At 30.1% G+C, this 19,324-nt stretch overlaps 2 protein-coding genes across 2 annotated transcripts; both read left to right on the top strand.

Moving 5' to 3' along the window:
• Positions 1 to 9,073: 9,073 nt before the first annotated feature.
• On the top strand, positions 9,074 to 9,787 carry LOC141673059 (histone H3.3-like). Its single transcript, XM_074479798.1, has 4 exons — positions 9,074 to 9,145; positions 9,249 to 9,325; positions 9,410 to 9,500; positions 9,617 to 9,787. The coding sequence occupies exons 1-4, from the start codon at positions 9,074 to 9,076 to the stop codon at positions 9,785 to 9,787; spliced, it is 411 nt and encodes a 136-aa protein (XP_074335899.1).
• A 7,569-nt stretch (positions 9,788 to 17,356) lies between these two features.
• On the top strand, positions 17,357 to 17,792 carry LOC141672035 (uncharacterized). Its single transcript, XM_074478519.1, has 3 exons — positions 17,357 to 17,428; positions 17,532 to 17,608; positions 17,693 to 17,792. The coding sequence occupies exons 1-3, from the start codon at positions 17,357 to 17,359 to the stop codon at positions 17,790 to 17,792; spliced, it is 249 nt and encodes an 82-aa protein (XP_074334620.1).
• The last annotated feature ends 1,532 nt before the right edge of the window (positions 17,793 to 19,324 follow it).

The raw sequence follows: 19,324 nt of genomic DNA, 5'->3' as shown, positions 1-19,324 counted from the left end.
GTGCAAAGAAAATAATGGAAAACATAGATGCAACATTTGATGATGACAAGTATCCAAACTTGGAATGCCTTGATGAAAGTGAAGCTGAATATATAGCTGCTGGAAGTTGTTGTTCTCAAGTGCTTTGGGATAGAAACTAACTGATGGATTATGGCCTAATGTTACAAAAGATTCGAATCATGTGTGACAATACTAGTGCAATATCTATTCTGGCTAATCCAGTCAATCATTCTAGAACTAAGCATATTCATTAAGGTACTATTAAACTTATTTTTGTTCCAACAGAAAAATAGTTAGCTCAAATTTTCACTAAACCTTTAGATGAAGCAACTTTCACTAGACTTATAAGTGAGATTGATATGTTAAATTCTTCGACCTAAAGGAAAGAACTCAGCTAACTAGTTGTAGCAGATTAATTCCTGATAAATTAAAAACAATTTAATTTAATTAGAAATTAGCTGAAATATGATCTCTAAATATTTTAGAATTCCCTGTATATTATTTTTTCAAATAAAATTTAACTTGGAATTTTTTTGATTCTAAGAGGAACTGTCTAAATGTTAGATCACATCATTAATATATGAAATTAATGTAGGATATATATAAGGCATATCAAAAGTATGTAGAGAATCGAGTTGTCGATAAGTCTAAATGAATTGTCGATTAATCATTTTTTGACTTCTCGATAGAGTTCTCGATAAGTCTCTATGACTTCTTGATGAATATCTCGATAAGTCATTTTATTAATTCTCGACAAACATTGTAGAGATCTCGATATACTTATCAATAACTCAGAAATGAAATTGTTTAATTCAACAAATTATTTTAGTAAAATACTTTTGATATAAAATCTATTCTAATTTAATGTTGAGTTCTTCAATATAAATTGGAATAATTTAATCCAATAAGGACAAACTGGGTATTTGTACAACATCTCGATAAGTCACTATCTAGTTCTCGATAAGAGTCAAGAAAATGACATCTGGACTTGAGCTCTCTATAGGTCATGAGACTTCTCTACAAGCAAATATTAACAGCTCATTATTCACTTTTTGACAAGTCACATCTCTACCCTATAAATACCCAGACATCTCGACATAACCCCTCTTTACGCGTTTGAGATCTCAATTGACCTAGTTTCTGCAAAATTTCACCAATCTCTTTCGTTTCAAGTTTTTTCTTTCTCAAATCACTTACCCACTAAAACCCAAACACTTTAATGCTTGCTAACAATGTGAGAGCTGTTATTCCCAAGGATGGAACCAATTATCTGGCTTTTGTGGATCCAACTCAAGAACCCGATAACTTTAAGTACTTTGTCAAGTTCATTTCTGATTCCTATATTTCAGGAGGATTAACTGTAAACCAGAGCTCTACCTGGATGTCTTGAACAATTTCTGGAGCACTGTAGTCATGAACTCTATTGTTCATGAGAATCAAGCAGTTTCCATAATGGTTAACCGTACAATTAGGGGTATTTCTGTGGAGTTCAATGTCGAGGACATGAACAAGGTCCTGTGTATTCCTATAGACAACTTTGTTGAAGCTCCCACAACTTAGGAATTGGTTGAATTCATAGACTTTATGAACTATATTGAAAAGATGGACATGTCCAGGCTAAACAAGAAAAACTTGAGGAGGGAATGGTAATTTGTTTTTGACTCCATAACCAGGGCATTCACATGCAGGAAACTGGCTATGAAAATATTTATGCGAATACTCGAGTTAAGCACCACACATAAAGTGTGAACCTGTTCTGTGTTTATATACTACATAGCTACAATCAATCCCTATCAATTACAAGATATGTTACGGTATAACTCTTCTACTTTTTATACATATCTAAATCAACTACGATCCTATAAATCAACACCTCATGATTTATCTCGCAGAATTGACTTATCCACTCAGATCCTAATAGTAATCTTATCCTGACGGCTTGACATATCCTGACTGTCAAACATATCCTGATTGGCTTAACATATCCTGATTTCTCTGTTAGATCTTGACACCTTGATAAATCGATCCCTGACATAGATAATTATTAAAATTTCTCCGCCAATTTATGCTTTGCAGAATAAGCATAAATTCCAAAGTAATGTCTAGTGCCAAAAACCAAAGAGACAAATTGTAGAGTACAAAGCATACTGTATTTTAGACTTTAATTTTTATATTTATTGATAAACTCTACAGTATCTTTGAACAAAAACTTTAAATCTATCATCAAACTTTTTCAACAATATCTCTTCTAATCTGATATTCTAGTTTTTCCCATATCCAGATTAATTTGACAGTTGATAGATAGAAGCACTTAAGTTTATGATGGGAATTCTTTCAATCATCAACTCGTCCAGTGTCACATAACAAGCATTAGAACCATCAGGATTCATGGTTATGTGTCTGTGTAAGAACATTTTCAATAATAGCTCCTCCTTTCGTCATATTGATTTCTTGCCTTTTGAAATTTATGTATGTAGGAATATATGATCCAAATTAATATTGACCATCATCCAGTATCTTTTTTTCTGATATTGGTAAGAATCATGTTTGACCATAACCTTGAAGTTTCATCTTCAACTCTTAGCAAATAGTGAATGTATTTCAGTTCCTTTATTGACATGATCATCAGTTCATCAAGTGAAAGAACTTGAATTTGATCATTTTGCAATAAGAGTAAGATCTTCTGTTCAGGTTCTGAACCATCATGTTTGTCAAATATAATCTTCACAACTTCAAGTCTTTCCATATGATCAACAATTACTTCCTGACCAGGACTATCAACAAGAGTTTATATTGGTTCTTGATTTTTGGAAATACTTGAGCTTTTCTTTCTGCTCTTTCATGTAAAAACTTCTTATCTGTACTCCCCCATCTATTTGTTTCAGGTCTTTTACGCATGTTCCTCCTGTATGCTTGATTTGCTTTGTCAACAACAATTCTGATTTTTCCTTCACGTGCTCTTTCTTCTCTGTCAAAAACCATTTCTTCTTCCTTGAAGTTTTCAGCATTAAAGGCTTCACAATAAGCAGAAAGAATCTATAAATCCACTCGAAATAGAATTTCTTCTTCTTCAATTTCAACAGAATGAGGAGTTACTATCACTCTATTAGTGTCAGGAAAAGAATCAGAACTTGTTTCTTTGTTGTCAGGAATTGAACTTGGAGTAACAAGAGCAGTTTCTAAATTAGATCAATGTGATCTACCCTTAGAGACTTGAGTTGACTGTGTAGTTTGATTTTGAATTCCAGTTCCAGTTTGAACTATCACAACATCAGAGGTCTTCTTTGCTTGCTTATCACCATCATCGGAATTGGTATTCTCCTCAAAACTGATTCAGGTTGACACTTTGTCTTTGGTACTATCTCCCCCTTTTGGCATCTAGACTTGGTAGAAGAGAGAGAATAACATACAACTTAGAATTTGTTGTAGTCTGACTTACTTCCAGAGCTGCGAGCTTCTCAGAAATTTGATCCTGCTTAGCTTCCATGTTGAACATCCTCTTGATCAAGCCATTATGTTTGTTTGTTCCTTTAATAATCACTGAAAAATCAACAATATTTTCTCTAAGATCAACATTATCTTTCTTGAGTGTAGAGACAGAAGAATGCAATCCTTTAACTAAAACTGTTGTGGCATTGATAGATGCTCTCATATCAGAATTAGAAACCAAATGAACAGAATGATCAACTAAAGTCTGAGCAGATTCTAGAGAGATCTTCTCACTTGGTAGTCCCAAGAGTGATTCCATTCATAAGCCCTAAGAGTATTAAGAGTGGGAGCATGACCAGATGATGAACCAAAAATAGACAATTTAGATACTTTTATTCCAGCTTTCAGAGCAGCATCATCAGGATTATCATCATCATCAGAATCATCAGACTCAGCATCATCACCAGAATATTTCTCAGGAACATCAAAATTAGTGTCAGGAACTATGCCTTTGAGCTTTAAATCAAGATTTGACTTAGAAGGCTTAGTTGCCTGTGATGATCCATAAATACTACTAGAAAAAGATCAATATACACCAGTTCTGAACTGATGTCTATTTCCTTCAAAACCAATGTCTACACGGGTGTAGATAAAAGTATTTTTTTTCACATCAGTCCAAAACTGATATGAAATGTCATCCCAGATATCAGTTCCTTCGATTTCACGTCGGTCCCGAATCGTTGTTAAAAATCACCCCAGGCATCAGCTCCTTGCAAATATTGATGTCAAATATGTACATAAACATCGGTTTTAGGCGATGTCTGGTTAATATACATTAGCTATAAACTAATATCTGGTTATTTAAAAACTGATGTTTTCGTAGCTGTAGAGAATGGGCTTTTTATATCAATTTTTTAAAAACATTTATTATGTATATAAACATTTTATACATAATTTATAGTTATATAAACTGATGTTAAATATTTGACTGACTAAATTATATACATACAAAAAAATAGATAAAATCAAAAACCAACCAATAGTATTGCATTTGATTAACCAATACATATTTTTCATTACCAAACCAATCCAAAGGATTTCAGTAAACAATAGGAAAATCAAAAACATTAGTAATCAAAGCCTAATTTTTTTAAGAATAATGTAAGAAGCATGCGTTAATAGCATCGGCCATGCCAATTTCAATGTTTGTCTTCTTCAAAGCTGGGGCATCATTGTCACCATATCCAGTCAAACCACAAGTATGCTTCATCTCCTACAACTTCTTGAAGAATTCGCGTCTTACTTGGCATGTGGATCCTCGACATGTGGCTGTCCAAATCAACATGTGGGGCCATGTTCACTGTGATCATACTCATTTCTCACCGATGTTATTTCCCACCTAGGAATTTCGTCATTTCCTATCGATTTTGGGGCATTTCCTATCAATTCCTCGGTAGGAAATACTCGTTTTTCTTGTATTGTAATATGATATTTTATTTTTCTTAAAAAAATCATTTCTTTAATATAGATGTGTGCTTAGCCGTTACTAATTTATTTTAATTAATGTTATATACTTCTCAATTTTCTTTATCTATCACCCATTGGGTACAAAATTATGAAATATTGTTAATTTATTATCATTTTCATAATAATACCAATCTAAAATTATATATATTATATGAATTGAACACATGTATAACTATTCTTTAATACACACAAATGTGAACTCTAGTTATGTATTTTTTGAGCACTGACTATAAGAAAATATCATAATTTCGTAGAAAGTTTTGGAACTATTAATAAATTATAAAATATTCTAAAAATGTTGTATGAATAAAATAAATATTTTTAAAAATTGTACTCATTTATTATTAAATGATGTTAAACTCAGGTGATATATGTAATAACCAACAAAATTTGTACCATGTATAAATCTTAATATGTTTTGCACACAATCATCTATCTTTCCTTTAATTTTAGAATTATTACCATTTTATTAAAAAAAAGAACTACAATCCAAATATTTTTGAAGACTCCAATAAAAACACGTTGATCGAATGGAGTTTATGATCCCTACCCTAGCTTTAAGATTGATTATAGACCGTCAGATGGTGGTTTCCCCATCCCCATTTGTTCGTTCAAACTTTTATATACATCTTCATTAGGAAGTGATAAACAAGAAATAAATATCAAAATATTTGAAGAAGAATTATAATTAGGTAATTTAAGTGATTATTTCTCTTTTAATTTTTTCCTGTATATGAAGTACAGTTTAAAGTTCTTCCTAGGTATTTTGATCTATCTAATTATTTGTATGCCATTTAGTATTCATAAGAGGTATTGATTGAAAACCATTCTTATTTTAGCAAACCCCCTAGTAAATCTAGTGGATGAAAGGTTAAGAGAAAGCAGCTGGCACACAAGGTTACATATCTTATTAAATGCCTATAATAGAATTCAGTATATCTCTCTTCTCCAAATTTTCTATAATTGTAAGTTTGAGCATTGATGATTTATGTGGGAGTTATGAAGAAAAAATATATATGTTGAGTTAATCTTCAATGAGGACATGCTTTTTCCTTTTGGTATTCAATAATATTAGGAAACAAGATATATTATCACAATGAGGAAATCTGAAATTGTTAAAATGTATTATGAAATTAAAAATAGTATATTTACCTTAAATAAGTTTGTTTTGATAAGAGACACATGAAAAAGGAGAATCCAAACTAATAATTTTTTTTTAAAACAAATCACTTTATTCACATCTAATCAATATATTTGTCCCACCTATTCCTCCATTTTTATTCCTTATTGTAAGCTTGTTCTAGCTCCTCTTCTCCTACAACCATGAGATTACCATTCATTTACTCCTCCTTTCTTTGGTCTGGCACTACATATTTCTTATTTTCCCATTTGCCCCTCTCCTACACCAGCATCTCTAATAGAAGCATGATTCAAATCAGAAAACATAGGATGCCGATCTTGAAAACATATGTTGTCTTTAGAATTTGGACATGAACTAAAATATTTTTTGAACATTTTTTTCAAATTATTATTCCTTCAGATTTTATTTGATGAAAAATTGGGTTTTTGACCGAGTCTACTACTACTAGTCTTTTATAAATATAAAAATACAATAATTTTTAGAGAAGAAATAAAGTAAAAATATTTTGGATCGTGAGTCTTAGTTAGTAAACTTAAATAGTTTAATTTTGAATTTAGCACAATATTGATGATGCAATCAAATGTCAATTTGTAAAGATTTGCTCACACATACTAACCACCTCAACAAAAGAAAAACTTGATACCACAGTTATTCATGAGTAGGGCTACAAATAAACAGAGTTATTATGAACAATACTAGAGATCGGCTCGTTTAAGTGAACTCAGTTCGTCTCGTCTCCTTAGTCAAAACGATCTTAAACATGAAAATGAGTTCGGATGAGTAAAAGAGTGAAGCCGAGCTTTTTTCTTTTAAACTAGTACTAGGCTCGTTAAACTCGAAATCGCTTGGACTCACTCCGTTTTCGGTAATAATTTAGCTCGGAATCAGCTCGAACTCAGTTAAAATTCTGTTATAATAAATTAGTTATAATGATATATATTACAAATGATAAATTATTACTAATCACTAATATATTTATAAATATATTTTTCTCGTCGTTTATTAATAATTTAATTATTATGGAAATGTCGTTCATACTTCAAAATTTAACGCTTAATTTTTTCATAAGAGAACTATCAAACATCGTAATCATGATTTATTTGTCTCCAATTTTTTCATAATTTCATGAACATCATTAAATAACCTGTAATTTACATACACCCGATTTTAGTAAAATATTAGAACATAATAAAATTTTGACATCTATATTTTAAAAAGTAATTTACGATTTCTAAAATTAGCATTTTCTAAATTGTGTAAAATAAGATTGTACATATTCTTAAACCTCGACGTCAAAAATAAATATATATAGATTTAAGTTTATTAATCAATATTGAACATTACTATTCTTTCGGTCGTTAAACTCTGATCATCTTGTTTCATTTTTTTAAAAATAATTAACCTCAGCTCGGTTCAGAAAGAACTTGACTTGTTTGCAGCTCAATGAGTTTGATTTGATTTGCAAATGTAACTACTAAGCTCTGTGTCATATAGTAAGATTATAGTCTTTGTACCATATTAGAACTTTATTACATATGAATTTACACGTACTTTTTATGAATATTTAAAATTAATTGTCGTAAAATATATGTAATTGTATTTTAATTTAAGTTATATATGTGTTAACCAAAGTTTTATATGAGTTTTATTTTTTTATTTTTTTTAAATTTTGTAGTTAAAGATAGTTTGCATGCACCTATATATATATATATATCTATATATGAATATATAGGTTTAAGATCAAATACAAAATTCTTAAGTACAAGATTACAATTTTTTTGATTCTACTTATATAACACGCGTTAAACATCATTTATTCACTAATAACTTAAATTATAATAAATAAATATAATTTATTTCTTCGATATCCTTCTCATTCGCCAATACTAAATTAGTTCACCCAAAAAATATTGGGTACAGAAATTATAAAATATTGTTAATTTATTTTGATTTTATTAATAATACCAATTTAAAATTATATATGATACGAATTCAAGACATGCATAACTATTGTTTAACACACACGAGTTTGAACTCTAGTTATGTATTTGTTGAGCATAGCTATAAGAAAATATGAGACTTTCGTAGAAATTTTTGCAACTTTTTCATAAATTATGAAATTTTATGAAAATGTTGTACGTATATAGTAAATATTTTTAAAAATTTTACTCATTTATTGTTAAATGATGTTAAATTCAAGTGATATATGTAATAATCAAAATTTACTCATTTATTGTTAAATGATGTTAAATTTGAGTGATATATGTAATAACCAAAAAAGTTTGTACATAATTTGTAGTGGATTTTATAATCAAAATTTATTGGTCGAGTGTGATTAGTCGGGTGAATTTAGTCTAGTTATTAGTAAGCCCATTTGTAAAAATCGACTCTTATTTTTAGAAATTAAAATATTCTTTTTAAATCTTTACATATTTTGCACACAATCATCTAGATTTTTATTAATTTTAGAATTATTACCATTTTATCTATAAAAGATCCTCGATCCAAATATTTTTGAACACTCCAATAAGAACATGTTGAGTAGGATTTATGATCCGCACCTACCTTTAAGATTGATTATAGACCGTCAGATGGAGGGGGGGAACTCACAAAACTACACTTAAGAGCCCTCAATTCATGTAGAAACTACTATGCACATCATTAGCAACTTGTAACTGTTAAATCAAAACATAATCCCCCTGCCCCATATATAAAAACAGTTTCCCCCTCCCCATTTATTCTTCAAACTTTTATATACATCCACTAGGAAGTGACAAAGAGAAAATAAACCTCAAAATATTTGAAAAAGAATTATACCTAAGTAATTTATTAAGTGACCATTTCTCTTTATTTTTTTCCTCTACATGAAGTACAATTTAAATTTCTTCCCAGGAATTGTGATCTATCTAATTATATGTATGTCATATAGTATTCATCAAAGGTATTGATTGAAAACCATTCTTATTTTATTTTTAGATGGCTGGTACCAAGCAAACTGCTCGTAAATCTATTGGAGGAAAGATTCCTCGAAAGTGGCTCACACACAAGGTTACATCTTATTAAATGCCTATAATAGAATACATTATGATCTATCTTCTCCTAACTTGATATATCTTCTCCTAACATTTCTGTGTTTTGTTCTCCATCACAGGTTGCTCGTATGCGTGCTCCAACAACTGGTGCCTATAGGAAGCCACATAGTTACCGCCCTGGAACAGTTGCCCTTCAGTATATATTTATCAATTCATGTTATTTATTGAAACATCATTTCCTGGTTGTTGCGCAAGGCTAATCATACAGTAATTTCTTTAGTGAGATCCGTAAGTATCAGAAGACTACTGAGCTTTTGATATTAAAACTTCCATTCCAGAGGCTTGTACGTGAAATTGCTCAAGGAATTAAGGTTAATTAGTTTTTAGTATATTTTTTCAAATAACTTTACCCAAGAGAAACCTTATCTTTGTGTATCGCATGTGCCAAATTTATTTCTAATTTGCAATAGTGAATTTGTTGTTACAGAGTGATTTGCGTTTCCAGAGCCATGCAGTCCTGGCTCTACAGGAGGCATCGGAGGCCTACCTGGTAGGCCTATTCCATGATGCCAACTTGTCTTCAATTCATGCTAAGCGGGTGACAATAATGCCAAAGGACATTCAGCTGGCAAGGAGGATCCGCGGAGAATGTGCTTAAGCAGTTGATTCTGCCCGAGAGCAGTTTAATTAAAATAGTAGTTGTAATTGTAAGTTTGAGGATTGCTGATATATGTGGCAGTGATGAAGAAAAATTATATATGTTGAGTTAATCTTCAATGAGGAAGATACCTTTTTCTTTCCGTATTCACTAATATTAGGAAAGAAGATAATTCACAATAATGAGGAAATCCTAAATTATTAAAATGTAATAAGAAATGAAAAATAGTACATTTCCCTTCAATTAGTTTACTTATTAAAATGAGAATCCAAACTAATGAAAATTTAGAAAAAAATGAGAATCCAAACTAATGAAATTTAGTGAAAAAAATTACTTTATTCAAATTTAATATATTTGTACACTTATTCCTCAATTTCTATTCCTTGTTGTATGTATTACCTCATGAAAGATTGTTCTAGCCAGGAGATGCCACTCACACATTCCTCATTTTCCAATTTGCCCCTCTCACCATCTCTAAAAGCATGGGTCAATTTGACTTTTTTGATAGTCTTTGTTCATAACATTTATTATTTTAATTCAAATTTTGTTATTTTAATTTTGAAAATTATGATATATTGTTTATTTAGTTTGTGTTTTATTAATTTTGATGATTATACATTTGATATTCAATCGGATCAATACTAAACAAACTCTAGAATTCAGTATGATATATCTCCTAACTTTTCTATAATTGTAAGCTCGAGGATTGATGATTTATGTGGGAGTTATGAAGAAAAAATATATATGTTGAGTTAATCTTCAATGAGGACAAGCTTTTTCGTTTCCGTATTCAGAAATATTAGGAAAGAGGATAATTTATCACAATGAGGAAAGCTCAAATTGTTAAAATGTATTATGAAATTAAAAATAGTATATTTACCTTAAATAAGTTTGTTTTGATAAGAGACACATGAAAAATGAGAATCCAAACTAATAATTTTTTTTAAAACAAATCACTTTATTCACATTTAATCAATATATTTGTCCCACCTATTTCTCCATTTTTATTCCTTATTGTAAGCTTGTTCTAGCTCCTCTTCTCCTACAGCCATGAGACACCATTCATTTACTCCTCCTTTCTTTGGTCTTCCACTTCATATTTCTTATTTTCCCATTTTCCCCTCTCGTACACCAGCATCTCTAATCTCTAATAGAAGCATGGTTCAAATATGAAAACATAGGATGCCCAACTTGAAAACATATGTTGTCTTTAGAATTTAGACATGAACTAAAATATTTTTTGAACATTTTTTCAAATTATTATTCCTTCAGATTTCATTTGGAAAAATATTGGGTTTTTCACCGAGTCTACTACTAGCAGTCTTTTATAAATATAAAAATACAATAATAATTAGAGAAGAAATAAAATAAAAATATTTTGGATCGTGAGTCTTAGTTGGTAAACTTAAATAGTTTAATTTTTAATTTAGCACAATATTGATGATGCAATCAAATGTCAATTTGTAAAGATTTGCTCACACATACTAACCACCTCAACAAAAGAAAAACTTGATACCACAGTTATTAATGAGTAGGGCTACAAATAAACAGAGTTATTATGAACAATACTGGAGATCGGCTCGTTTAAGTGAACTCAGTTCGTCTCGTCTCCTTAGTCAAAACGATCTTAAACATGAAAATGAGTTCGGATGAGTAAAAGAGTGAAGCCGAGTTTTTTTCTTTTAAACTAGTACTAGGCTCGTTAAACTCGAAATCGCTTGGACTCACTCCGGTTTCGGTAATAATTTAGCTCGGAATCAGCTCGAACTCAGTTAAAATTCGGTTATAATAAATTATTTATAATGATATATATATTACAAATCATAAATTATTACTAATCATTAATATATTTGTAAATATATGTTTCTCATCGTTTATTAATAATTTAATTATTATGGAAATATCGTTCATATTTCAAAATTTAACACTTAATTTTTTCATGAGAGAACTATCAAATATTGTAATCATGATTTATTTGTCTCCAATTTTTTCATAATTTCATGAACATCATTAAATAACCTGTAATTTACATACACCCGATTTTAGTAAAATATTAGAACATAATAAAATTTTGACATCTATAATTTAAAAAGTAATGTACGATTTCTAAATTTAGCATTTTCTAAATAGTGTAAAATAAAATTGGACATATTCTTAAACCTCGACGTCAAAAATAAATATATATAGATTTAAGAAACAGGTGTAGATCGATAATGTTTATATCATTATAAGAAAAAATTTATTAATCGATATTGAACATTACTATTCTTTCGGTCGTTAAACTCTGATCAGCTCGTTTCATTTTTTAAAAATAATTAACCTCGACTCGATTCAAATGAACTTGACTTGTTTGTAGCTCGATGAGTTTGAGTTGATTTGCAAATGTAACTACTAAGCTCCGTATCATATAGTAAGATTATAGTCTTTGTACCATATTAGAACTTTATTACATATGAATTTACACGTACTTTTTATGAATATTTAAAATTAATTATCGTAAATATATGTAATTGTATTTTAATTTAAGTTATATATGTGTTAACCAAAGTTTTGTATGAGTTTTATTTATTTATTTATTTGTAATTTTGTAGTTAAAGACAGTTTGCATGCACGTATATATATATATATATATATCTATATATGAATATATAGGTTCAAGATCAAATACAAAATTCTTAAGTAAAAGATAAATTTTTTTTTGATATAAAATCTATTCTAATTTTATGTTGAGTTCTTCAATATAAATTGGAATAATTTAATCCAATAAGGACAAACTGGGTATTTGCACAACATCTCGATAAGTCACTATCTAGTTCTCGATAAGAGTCAAGAAAGTGACATCTATACTTGAGTTCTCTATAGGTCATGAGACTTCTCTACAAGCAAATATTAAGAGTTCATTATTCACTTTTTGACAAGTCACATCTCTACCCTATAAATACCCAGACATCTCGACATAACCCATCTTTACGCTTTTGAGATCTCAATTGACCTAGTTTCTGCAAAATTTCACCAATCTCTTTCGTTTCAAGTTTTTTCTTTCTCAAATCACTTACCCACTAAAACCCAAACTCTTTAATGGTTGCTAACAATATGAGAACTGTTATTCCCAAGGATGGAACCAATTATCTGGCTTTTGTGGATCCAACTCAAGAACCTGATAACTTTAAGTGCTTTGTCAAGTTCATTTCTGATTCCTATATTTCAGGAGGATTAACTGTAAACCCAGAGCTCTACCTGGATGTCTTGAACGATTTCTGGAGCACTGTAGTCATGAACACCATTGTTCATGAGAAACAAGCAGTTTCCATAATGGTTAACCGTACAATTAAGGGTATTTTTGCGGAGTTCAATGCCGAGGACATATCCTGACTGTCAAACAGATCCTGATTGGCTTAACATACCCTAATTCCTCTGTCAGATCTTGACGCCTTGATAAATCGGTCCCTGACATAGATAATTATTAAAATTTCTCCGCCAATTTATGCATTGCAGAATAAGCATAAATTCCAAAGTAATGTCTAGTGCCAAAAACCAAAGAGACAAATTGTAGAGTACAAAGCATACTGTATTTTAGACTTTAATTTTTATATTTATTGATAAACTCTACAGTATCTTTGAACAAAAACTTTAAATCTATCATCAAACTTTTTAAACAATATCTCTTCTAATATGATATTCTAGTTTTTCCCATATCCAGATTAATTTGACAGTTGATAGATAGAAGCCCTTAAGTTTATGATGGGAATTCTTTCAATCATCAACTCGTCTAGTGTCACATAACAAGCATTAGAACCATCAGGATTCATGGTTATGTGTCTGTGTAAGAACATTTTCAATAATAGCTCCTCCTTTCGTCATATTGACTTCTTGCCTTTTGAAATTTATGTATATTGGAATATATGATCCAAATTAATATTGACCATCATCCAGTATCTTTTTTCTGATATTGGCAAGAATCATGTTTGACCATAACCTTGAAGTTTCATCTTCAACTCTTAGCAAATAGTGAATGTATTTCAGTTCCTTTGTTGACATGATCATCAGTTCATCAAGTGAAAGAACTTGAATTTGATCATTTTACAATAAGAGTAAGATCTTCGGTTCAGGTTCTGAACCATCATGTTTGTCAAGTATAATCTTCACAACTTCAAGTCTTTCCAGATGATCAACAATTACTTCCTGACCAGGACTATCAGCAAGAGTTTATATTGGTTCTTGATTTTTGGAAATACTTGAGCTTTTCTTTCTGCTCTTTCATGTAACATCTTCTTATCTGTACTCCTCCATCTATTCATTTCAGTTCTTTTACGCATGTTCCTGTATGCTTGATTTGCTTTGTCAACAGCAATTCTGATTTTTCCTTCCCGTGCTCTTTCTTCTCTCTCAAAAACCATTTCTTCTTCCTTGAAGTTTTCAGCATTAATGGCTTCACAATAAGCAGAAAGAATCTGTAAATCCACTCGAAATAGAATTTCTTCTTCTTCAAATTTAACAGAATGAGGAGTTACTATCACTCTATCAGTATCAGGAAAATAATCAGAACTTGTTTCTTTGTTGTCAGGAATTGAACTTGGAGTAACACGAGCAGTTTCTAAATTAGATCCATGTGATCTACCCTTAGAGACTTGAGTTGACTGTGTAGTTTGATTTTGAATTCCAGTTCCAATTTGAACTATCACAACATCAGAGGTCTTCTTTGCTTGCTTATCACCATCATTGGAATTGGTATTCTCCTCGAAACTGATTCAGGTTGACACTTTATCTTTGGTACTATCTCCCCCTTTTGGGCATCTAGACTTTGTAGAAGAGAGAGAATAACATCCAACTTAGAATTTGTTGTAGTCTGACTTGCTTCCAGAGCTGCGAGCTTCTCAAAAATTTGATCCTGCTTAGCTTCCATGCAGAACATCCTCTTGATCAAGCCATTATGTTTGTTTATTCCTTTAATAATCACTGAAAAATCAACAATATTTTCTATAAGATCAACATTATCTTTCTTGAGTGTAGAGATAGAAGAATGCAATCCTTTAACTAAAACTGTTGTGGCATTGATAGATGCTATCATATCAGAATTAGAAACCAAATGAACAAAATGATCAACTAAAGTCTGAGCAGATTCCAGAGAGATCTTCTCACTTGGTAGTCCCAAGAGTGATTCCCTTCATAAGCCCTATGAGTATTAAGAGTGGGAGCATGACCAGATGATGAACCAAAAATAGACAATTTAAACTCGAAATCACTTGGACTCAGTCCGGTTTCGGTAATAATTTAGCTCGGAATCAGCTCGAACTAAGTTAAAATTATGTTATAATAAATTATTTATAATGATATATATTACCATTGATAAATTATTACTAATCAATAATATATTTATAAATATATTTTTCTCGTCGTTTATTAATAATTTAATTATTATGGAAATGTCGTTCATATTTCAAAATTTAACGCTTAATTTTTTCGTAAAAGAAGTATCAAACATTGTAATCATGATTTATTTGTCTCCAATTTTTTCATAATTTCATGAACATCATTAAATAACCTGTAATTTACATACACCCGATTTTAGTAAAATATTAGAACATAATAAAATTTTGACATATATATTTTAAAAAGTAATGTACGATTTTTAAAATTAGCATTTTCTAAATAGTGTAAAATAAAATTGGACATATTCTTAAACCTCGACGTCAAAAATAAATATATATAAATTTAAGAAACAAGTGTAGATCGATAATGTTTATATCATTATAAGAAAAAGTTTATTAATCAATAGTGAACATTACTATTCTTTCGGTCGTTAAACTCTGATGATCTCGTTTCATTTTTTTAAAAATAATTAACCTCGGCTCGATTCATAAAGAAATTGACTTGTTTGCAGCTCGATGAGTTTGATTTGATTTGCAAATGTAAGTACTAAGTTCCGTATCATATAGTAAGATTATAGTCTTTGTACCATATTAGAACTTTATTACATATGAATTTACACGTACATTTTATGAATATTTAAAATTAATTGTCATAAATTTATGTAATTGTATTTTAATTTAAGTTATATATGTGTTAACCAAAGTTTTATATGAGTTTTATTTATTTAGTTTTTTGTAATTTTGTAGTTAATGACAGTTTGCATGTACCTATATATATATATATATATATATATATATATATATGAATATGTAGGTTCTAGATCAAATACAAAATTCTTAAGTACAAGATTATAATTTTTTTGATTCTACTTATATAACTCGGGTTAAACATCATTTATTCACTAATAACTTAAATTTTAATAAATAAATGTAATTTATTTCTTCGATATCATTCTCATTCGCCAATATTAAATTAGGGCACATAATATAATATTTTATTTTTCTTCAAAAAACCAAAAGTTTATTTCTTTAATATAGAAGTGTGCTTAGTCATTACTAAAATTTTGTTAAATTAATATTATATACCTTTCAATTTTCTTTATCAGTTCACCCAAAAAATATTGGGTACAAAAATTATAAAATATTGTTAATTTATTTTGATTTTATTAATAATACCAATTTAAAATTATATATGATATGAATTCAACCCATGCATAACTATTGTTTAACACACACGAGTTTGAACTCTAGTTATGTATTTGTTGAGCACAGCTATAAGAAAATATGAGACTTTCGTAGAAATTTTTGCAACTTTTTCATAAATTATGAAATGTTATGAAAATGTTGTACGTATATAGTAAATGTTTTTAAAAATTTTACTCATTTATTGTTAAATGATGTTAAATTCAAGTGATATATGTAATAATCAAAATTTACTCACTTATTGTTAAATGATGTTAAATTCTAGTAATATATGTAATAACCAAAAAAGTTTGTACATAAAAAAGTTTGTACGGGATTTTATAATCAAAATTTATTGGTCGAGCGTGATTACTCGGGAGAATTTAGTCTAGTTATTAGTAAGCCCATTTGTAAAAATCTGCTATTATTTTTAGAACTTAAAATATTCTTTTTAAATCTTTGCATATTTTGCACACAATCATCTAGATTTTTATTAATTTTAGAATTATTACCATTTTATCTATAAAAGATCCTCGATCCAAATATTTTTGAACACTCCAATAAGAACACGTTGAGTAGGATTTATGATCCGCACCTACCTTTAAGACTGATTATAGACCGTCAGATGGAGGGGCGGGGAACTCACAAAACTACACTTAAGAGCTGTCAATTTATGTAGAAACTACGAAGCACATCATTAGCAACTTGTAACTGTTAAATCAAAACATAATCCCCCTGCCCCATATATAAAAACAGTTTCTCCCTCCCCATTTGTTCTTCAAACTTTTATATACATCTTCACTACGAAGTGATAATGAGAAAATAAACCTCAAAATATTTGAAGAAGAATTATAGCTAGGTAATTTATTAAGTGACCATTTCTCTTTATTTTTTTCCTCTATATATATAAAGTACAGTTTAAAGTTCTTCCCATGAAATCTGATCTATCTAATTATATGTATGTCATATAGTATTCATCAAAGGTATTGATTGAAAACTATTCTTATTTTATTTTTAGATGGCTCGTACCAAGCAAACTGCTCGTAACTCTAGTGGAGGAAAGGTTCCTGGAAAGCAGCTCAAACACAAGGTTACATCTTATTAAATGCCTATAATACAATACATTATGATCTATCTTCTCCTAACTTGATATATCTTCTCCTAACATTTCTGTGTTTTGTTCTCTATCACAGGTTGCTCGTATGCGTGCTCCAACAACTGGTGCCTATAGGAAGCCACATAGATACCACCCTGGAACAGTTGCCCTTCGGTATATATTTATCAATTCATGTTATTATTGAAACATTATTTCCTGGTTGTTGCCCAAGGCTAATCATACAGTAATTTCTTGTAGTGAGATCCGTATGTATCAGAAGACTACTGAGCTTTTGATATTAAAACTTCCATTCCAGAGGCTTGTACGTGAAATTGCTCAAGGAATGAAGGTTAATTAGTTTTTAGTATATTTTTTCAAATAACTTTACCCAAGAGAAATCTTATCTTTGTGTATCGCATGTGCCAAATTTATTTCTAATTTAGAAAAGTGAATTTGTTGTAGTCTGACTTCTTCCAGAGCTGCGAGCTTCTCAGAAATTTGATCCTGCTTAGCTTCCATACTGAACATCCTCTTGATCAAGCCATTACGTTTGTTTGTTCCTTTAATAATCACTGAAGAATGCAATCCTTTAACTAAAACTGTTGTGTCATTGATAGATGCTCTCATATCAGAATTAGAAACCAAATGAACAGAATGATCAACTAAAGTCTGAGCAGATTCCAGAGAGATCTTCTCACTTGGTAGTCCCAAGAGTGATTCCATTCATAAGCCCTATGAGTATTAAGAGTGGGAGCATGAACAGATGATGAACAAAAAATAGACAATTTAGATACTTTTATTCCAGCTTTCAGAGCAGCATCATCATGATTATCATCATGAGGATTATCATCATCATCAGAATCATCAGACTCAGCATCATCACCAGAATATTTCTCAGGAACATCAAAATTAGTGTTAGGAACTATGCCTTTGAGCTTTAAATCAAGATTTGACTTAGAAGGCTTAGTTGCCTGTGATGATCCTTAAATACTACTAGAAAAAGATCAATATACACCAGTTCTGAACTGATGTCTATTTCCTTCAAAACCAATGTCTACACGGGTATAGAGAAAAGTATTTTTTCACATCAGTCCAAAACTGATATGAAATGTCATCTCAGATATCAGTTCCTTTGATTTCACATCGGTCCCGAATCGTTGTTAAAAATCACCCCAGGCATCAGCTCCTTGCAAATATTGATGTCAAATATGTACATAAACATCGGTTTTAGGCGATGTCTGGTTAATATACATCAGCTATAAACTAATGTCTGGTTATTTAAAAACTGATGTTTTCGTAGCTGTAGAGAATGGGCTTTTTATATCAATTTTTTAAAAACATTTATTATGTAGATAAACATTTTATACATAATTTATAGTTATATAAACTCATGTTAAATATTTGACTGATTAAATTATATACATACAAAAAAATAGATAAAATCAAAAATCAACCAATAGTATTGCATTTGATTAACCAATACATAATTTTCATTACCAAACCAATCCAAAGGATTTCAGTAAACAATAGGAAAATCAAAAACATTAGTAATCAAAGCCTAATTTTCTTAAGAATAATGTCAGAAGCATGCGCTAATAGCATCGGCCATTCCAATTTCGATGTTTGTCTTCTTCAAAGCTGGGGCATCATTGTCACCATATCCAGTCAAACCACAAGTATGCTTCATCTCCTACAACTTCTTGAAGAATTCGCGTCTTACTTGGCATGTGGGTCCTCGACATGTGGCTGTCCAAATCAACATGTGGGACCATGTTCACTCTGATCATACTCATTTCTCACCGATGTTATTTCCCACCTAGAAATTTCGTCATTTCCTATCGATTTTGGGGCATTTCCTACCAATTCCTCGGTAGGAAATACCCGTTTTTC

This window comes from Apium graveolens, chromosome 7, assembly GCF_009905375.1.
Source record: "Apium graveolens cultivar Ventura chromosome 7, ASM990537v1, whole genome shotgun sequence".
Classification (NCBI taxonomy): Eukaryota; Viridiplantae; Streptophyta; class Magnoliopsida; order Apiales; family Apiaceae; genus Apium; species Apium graveolens.
Note: the sequence above shows the minus strand (reverse complement) of the source record. Positions and strands in the feature narration are given on the sequence as shown.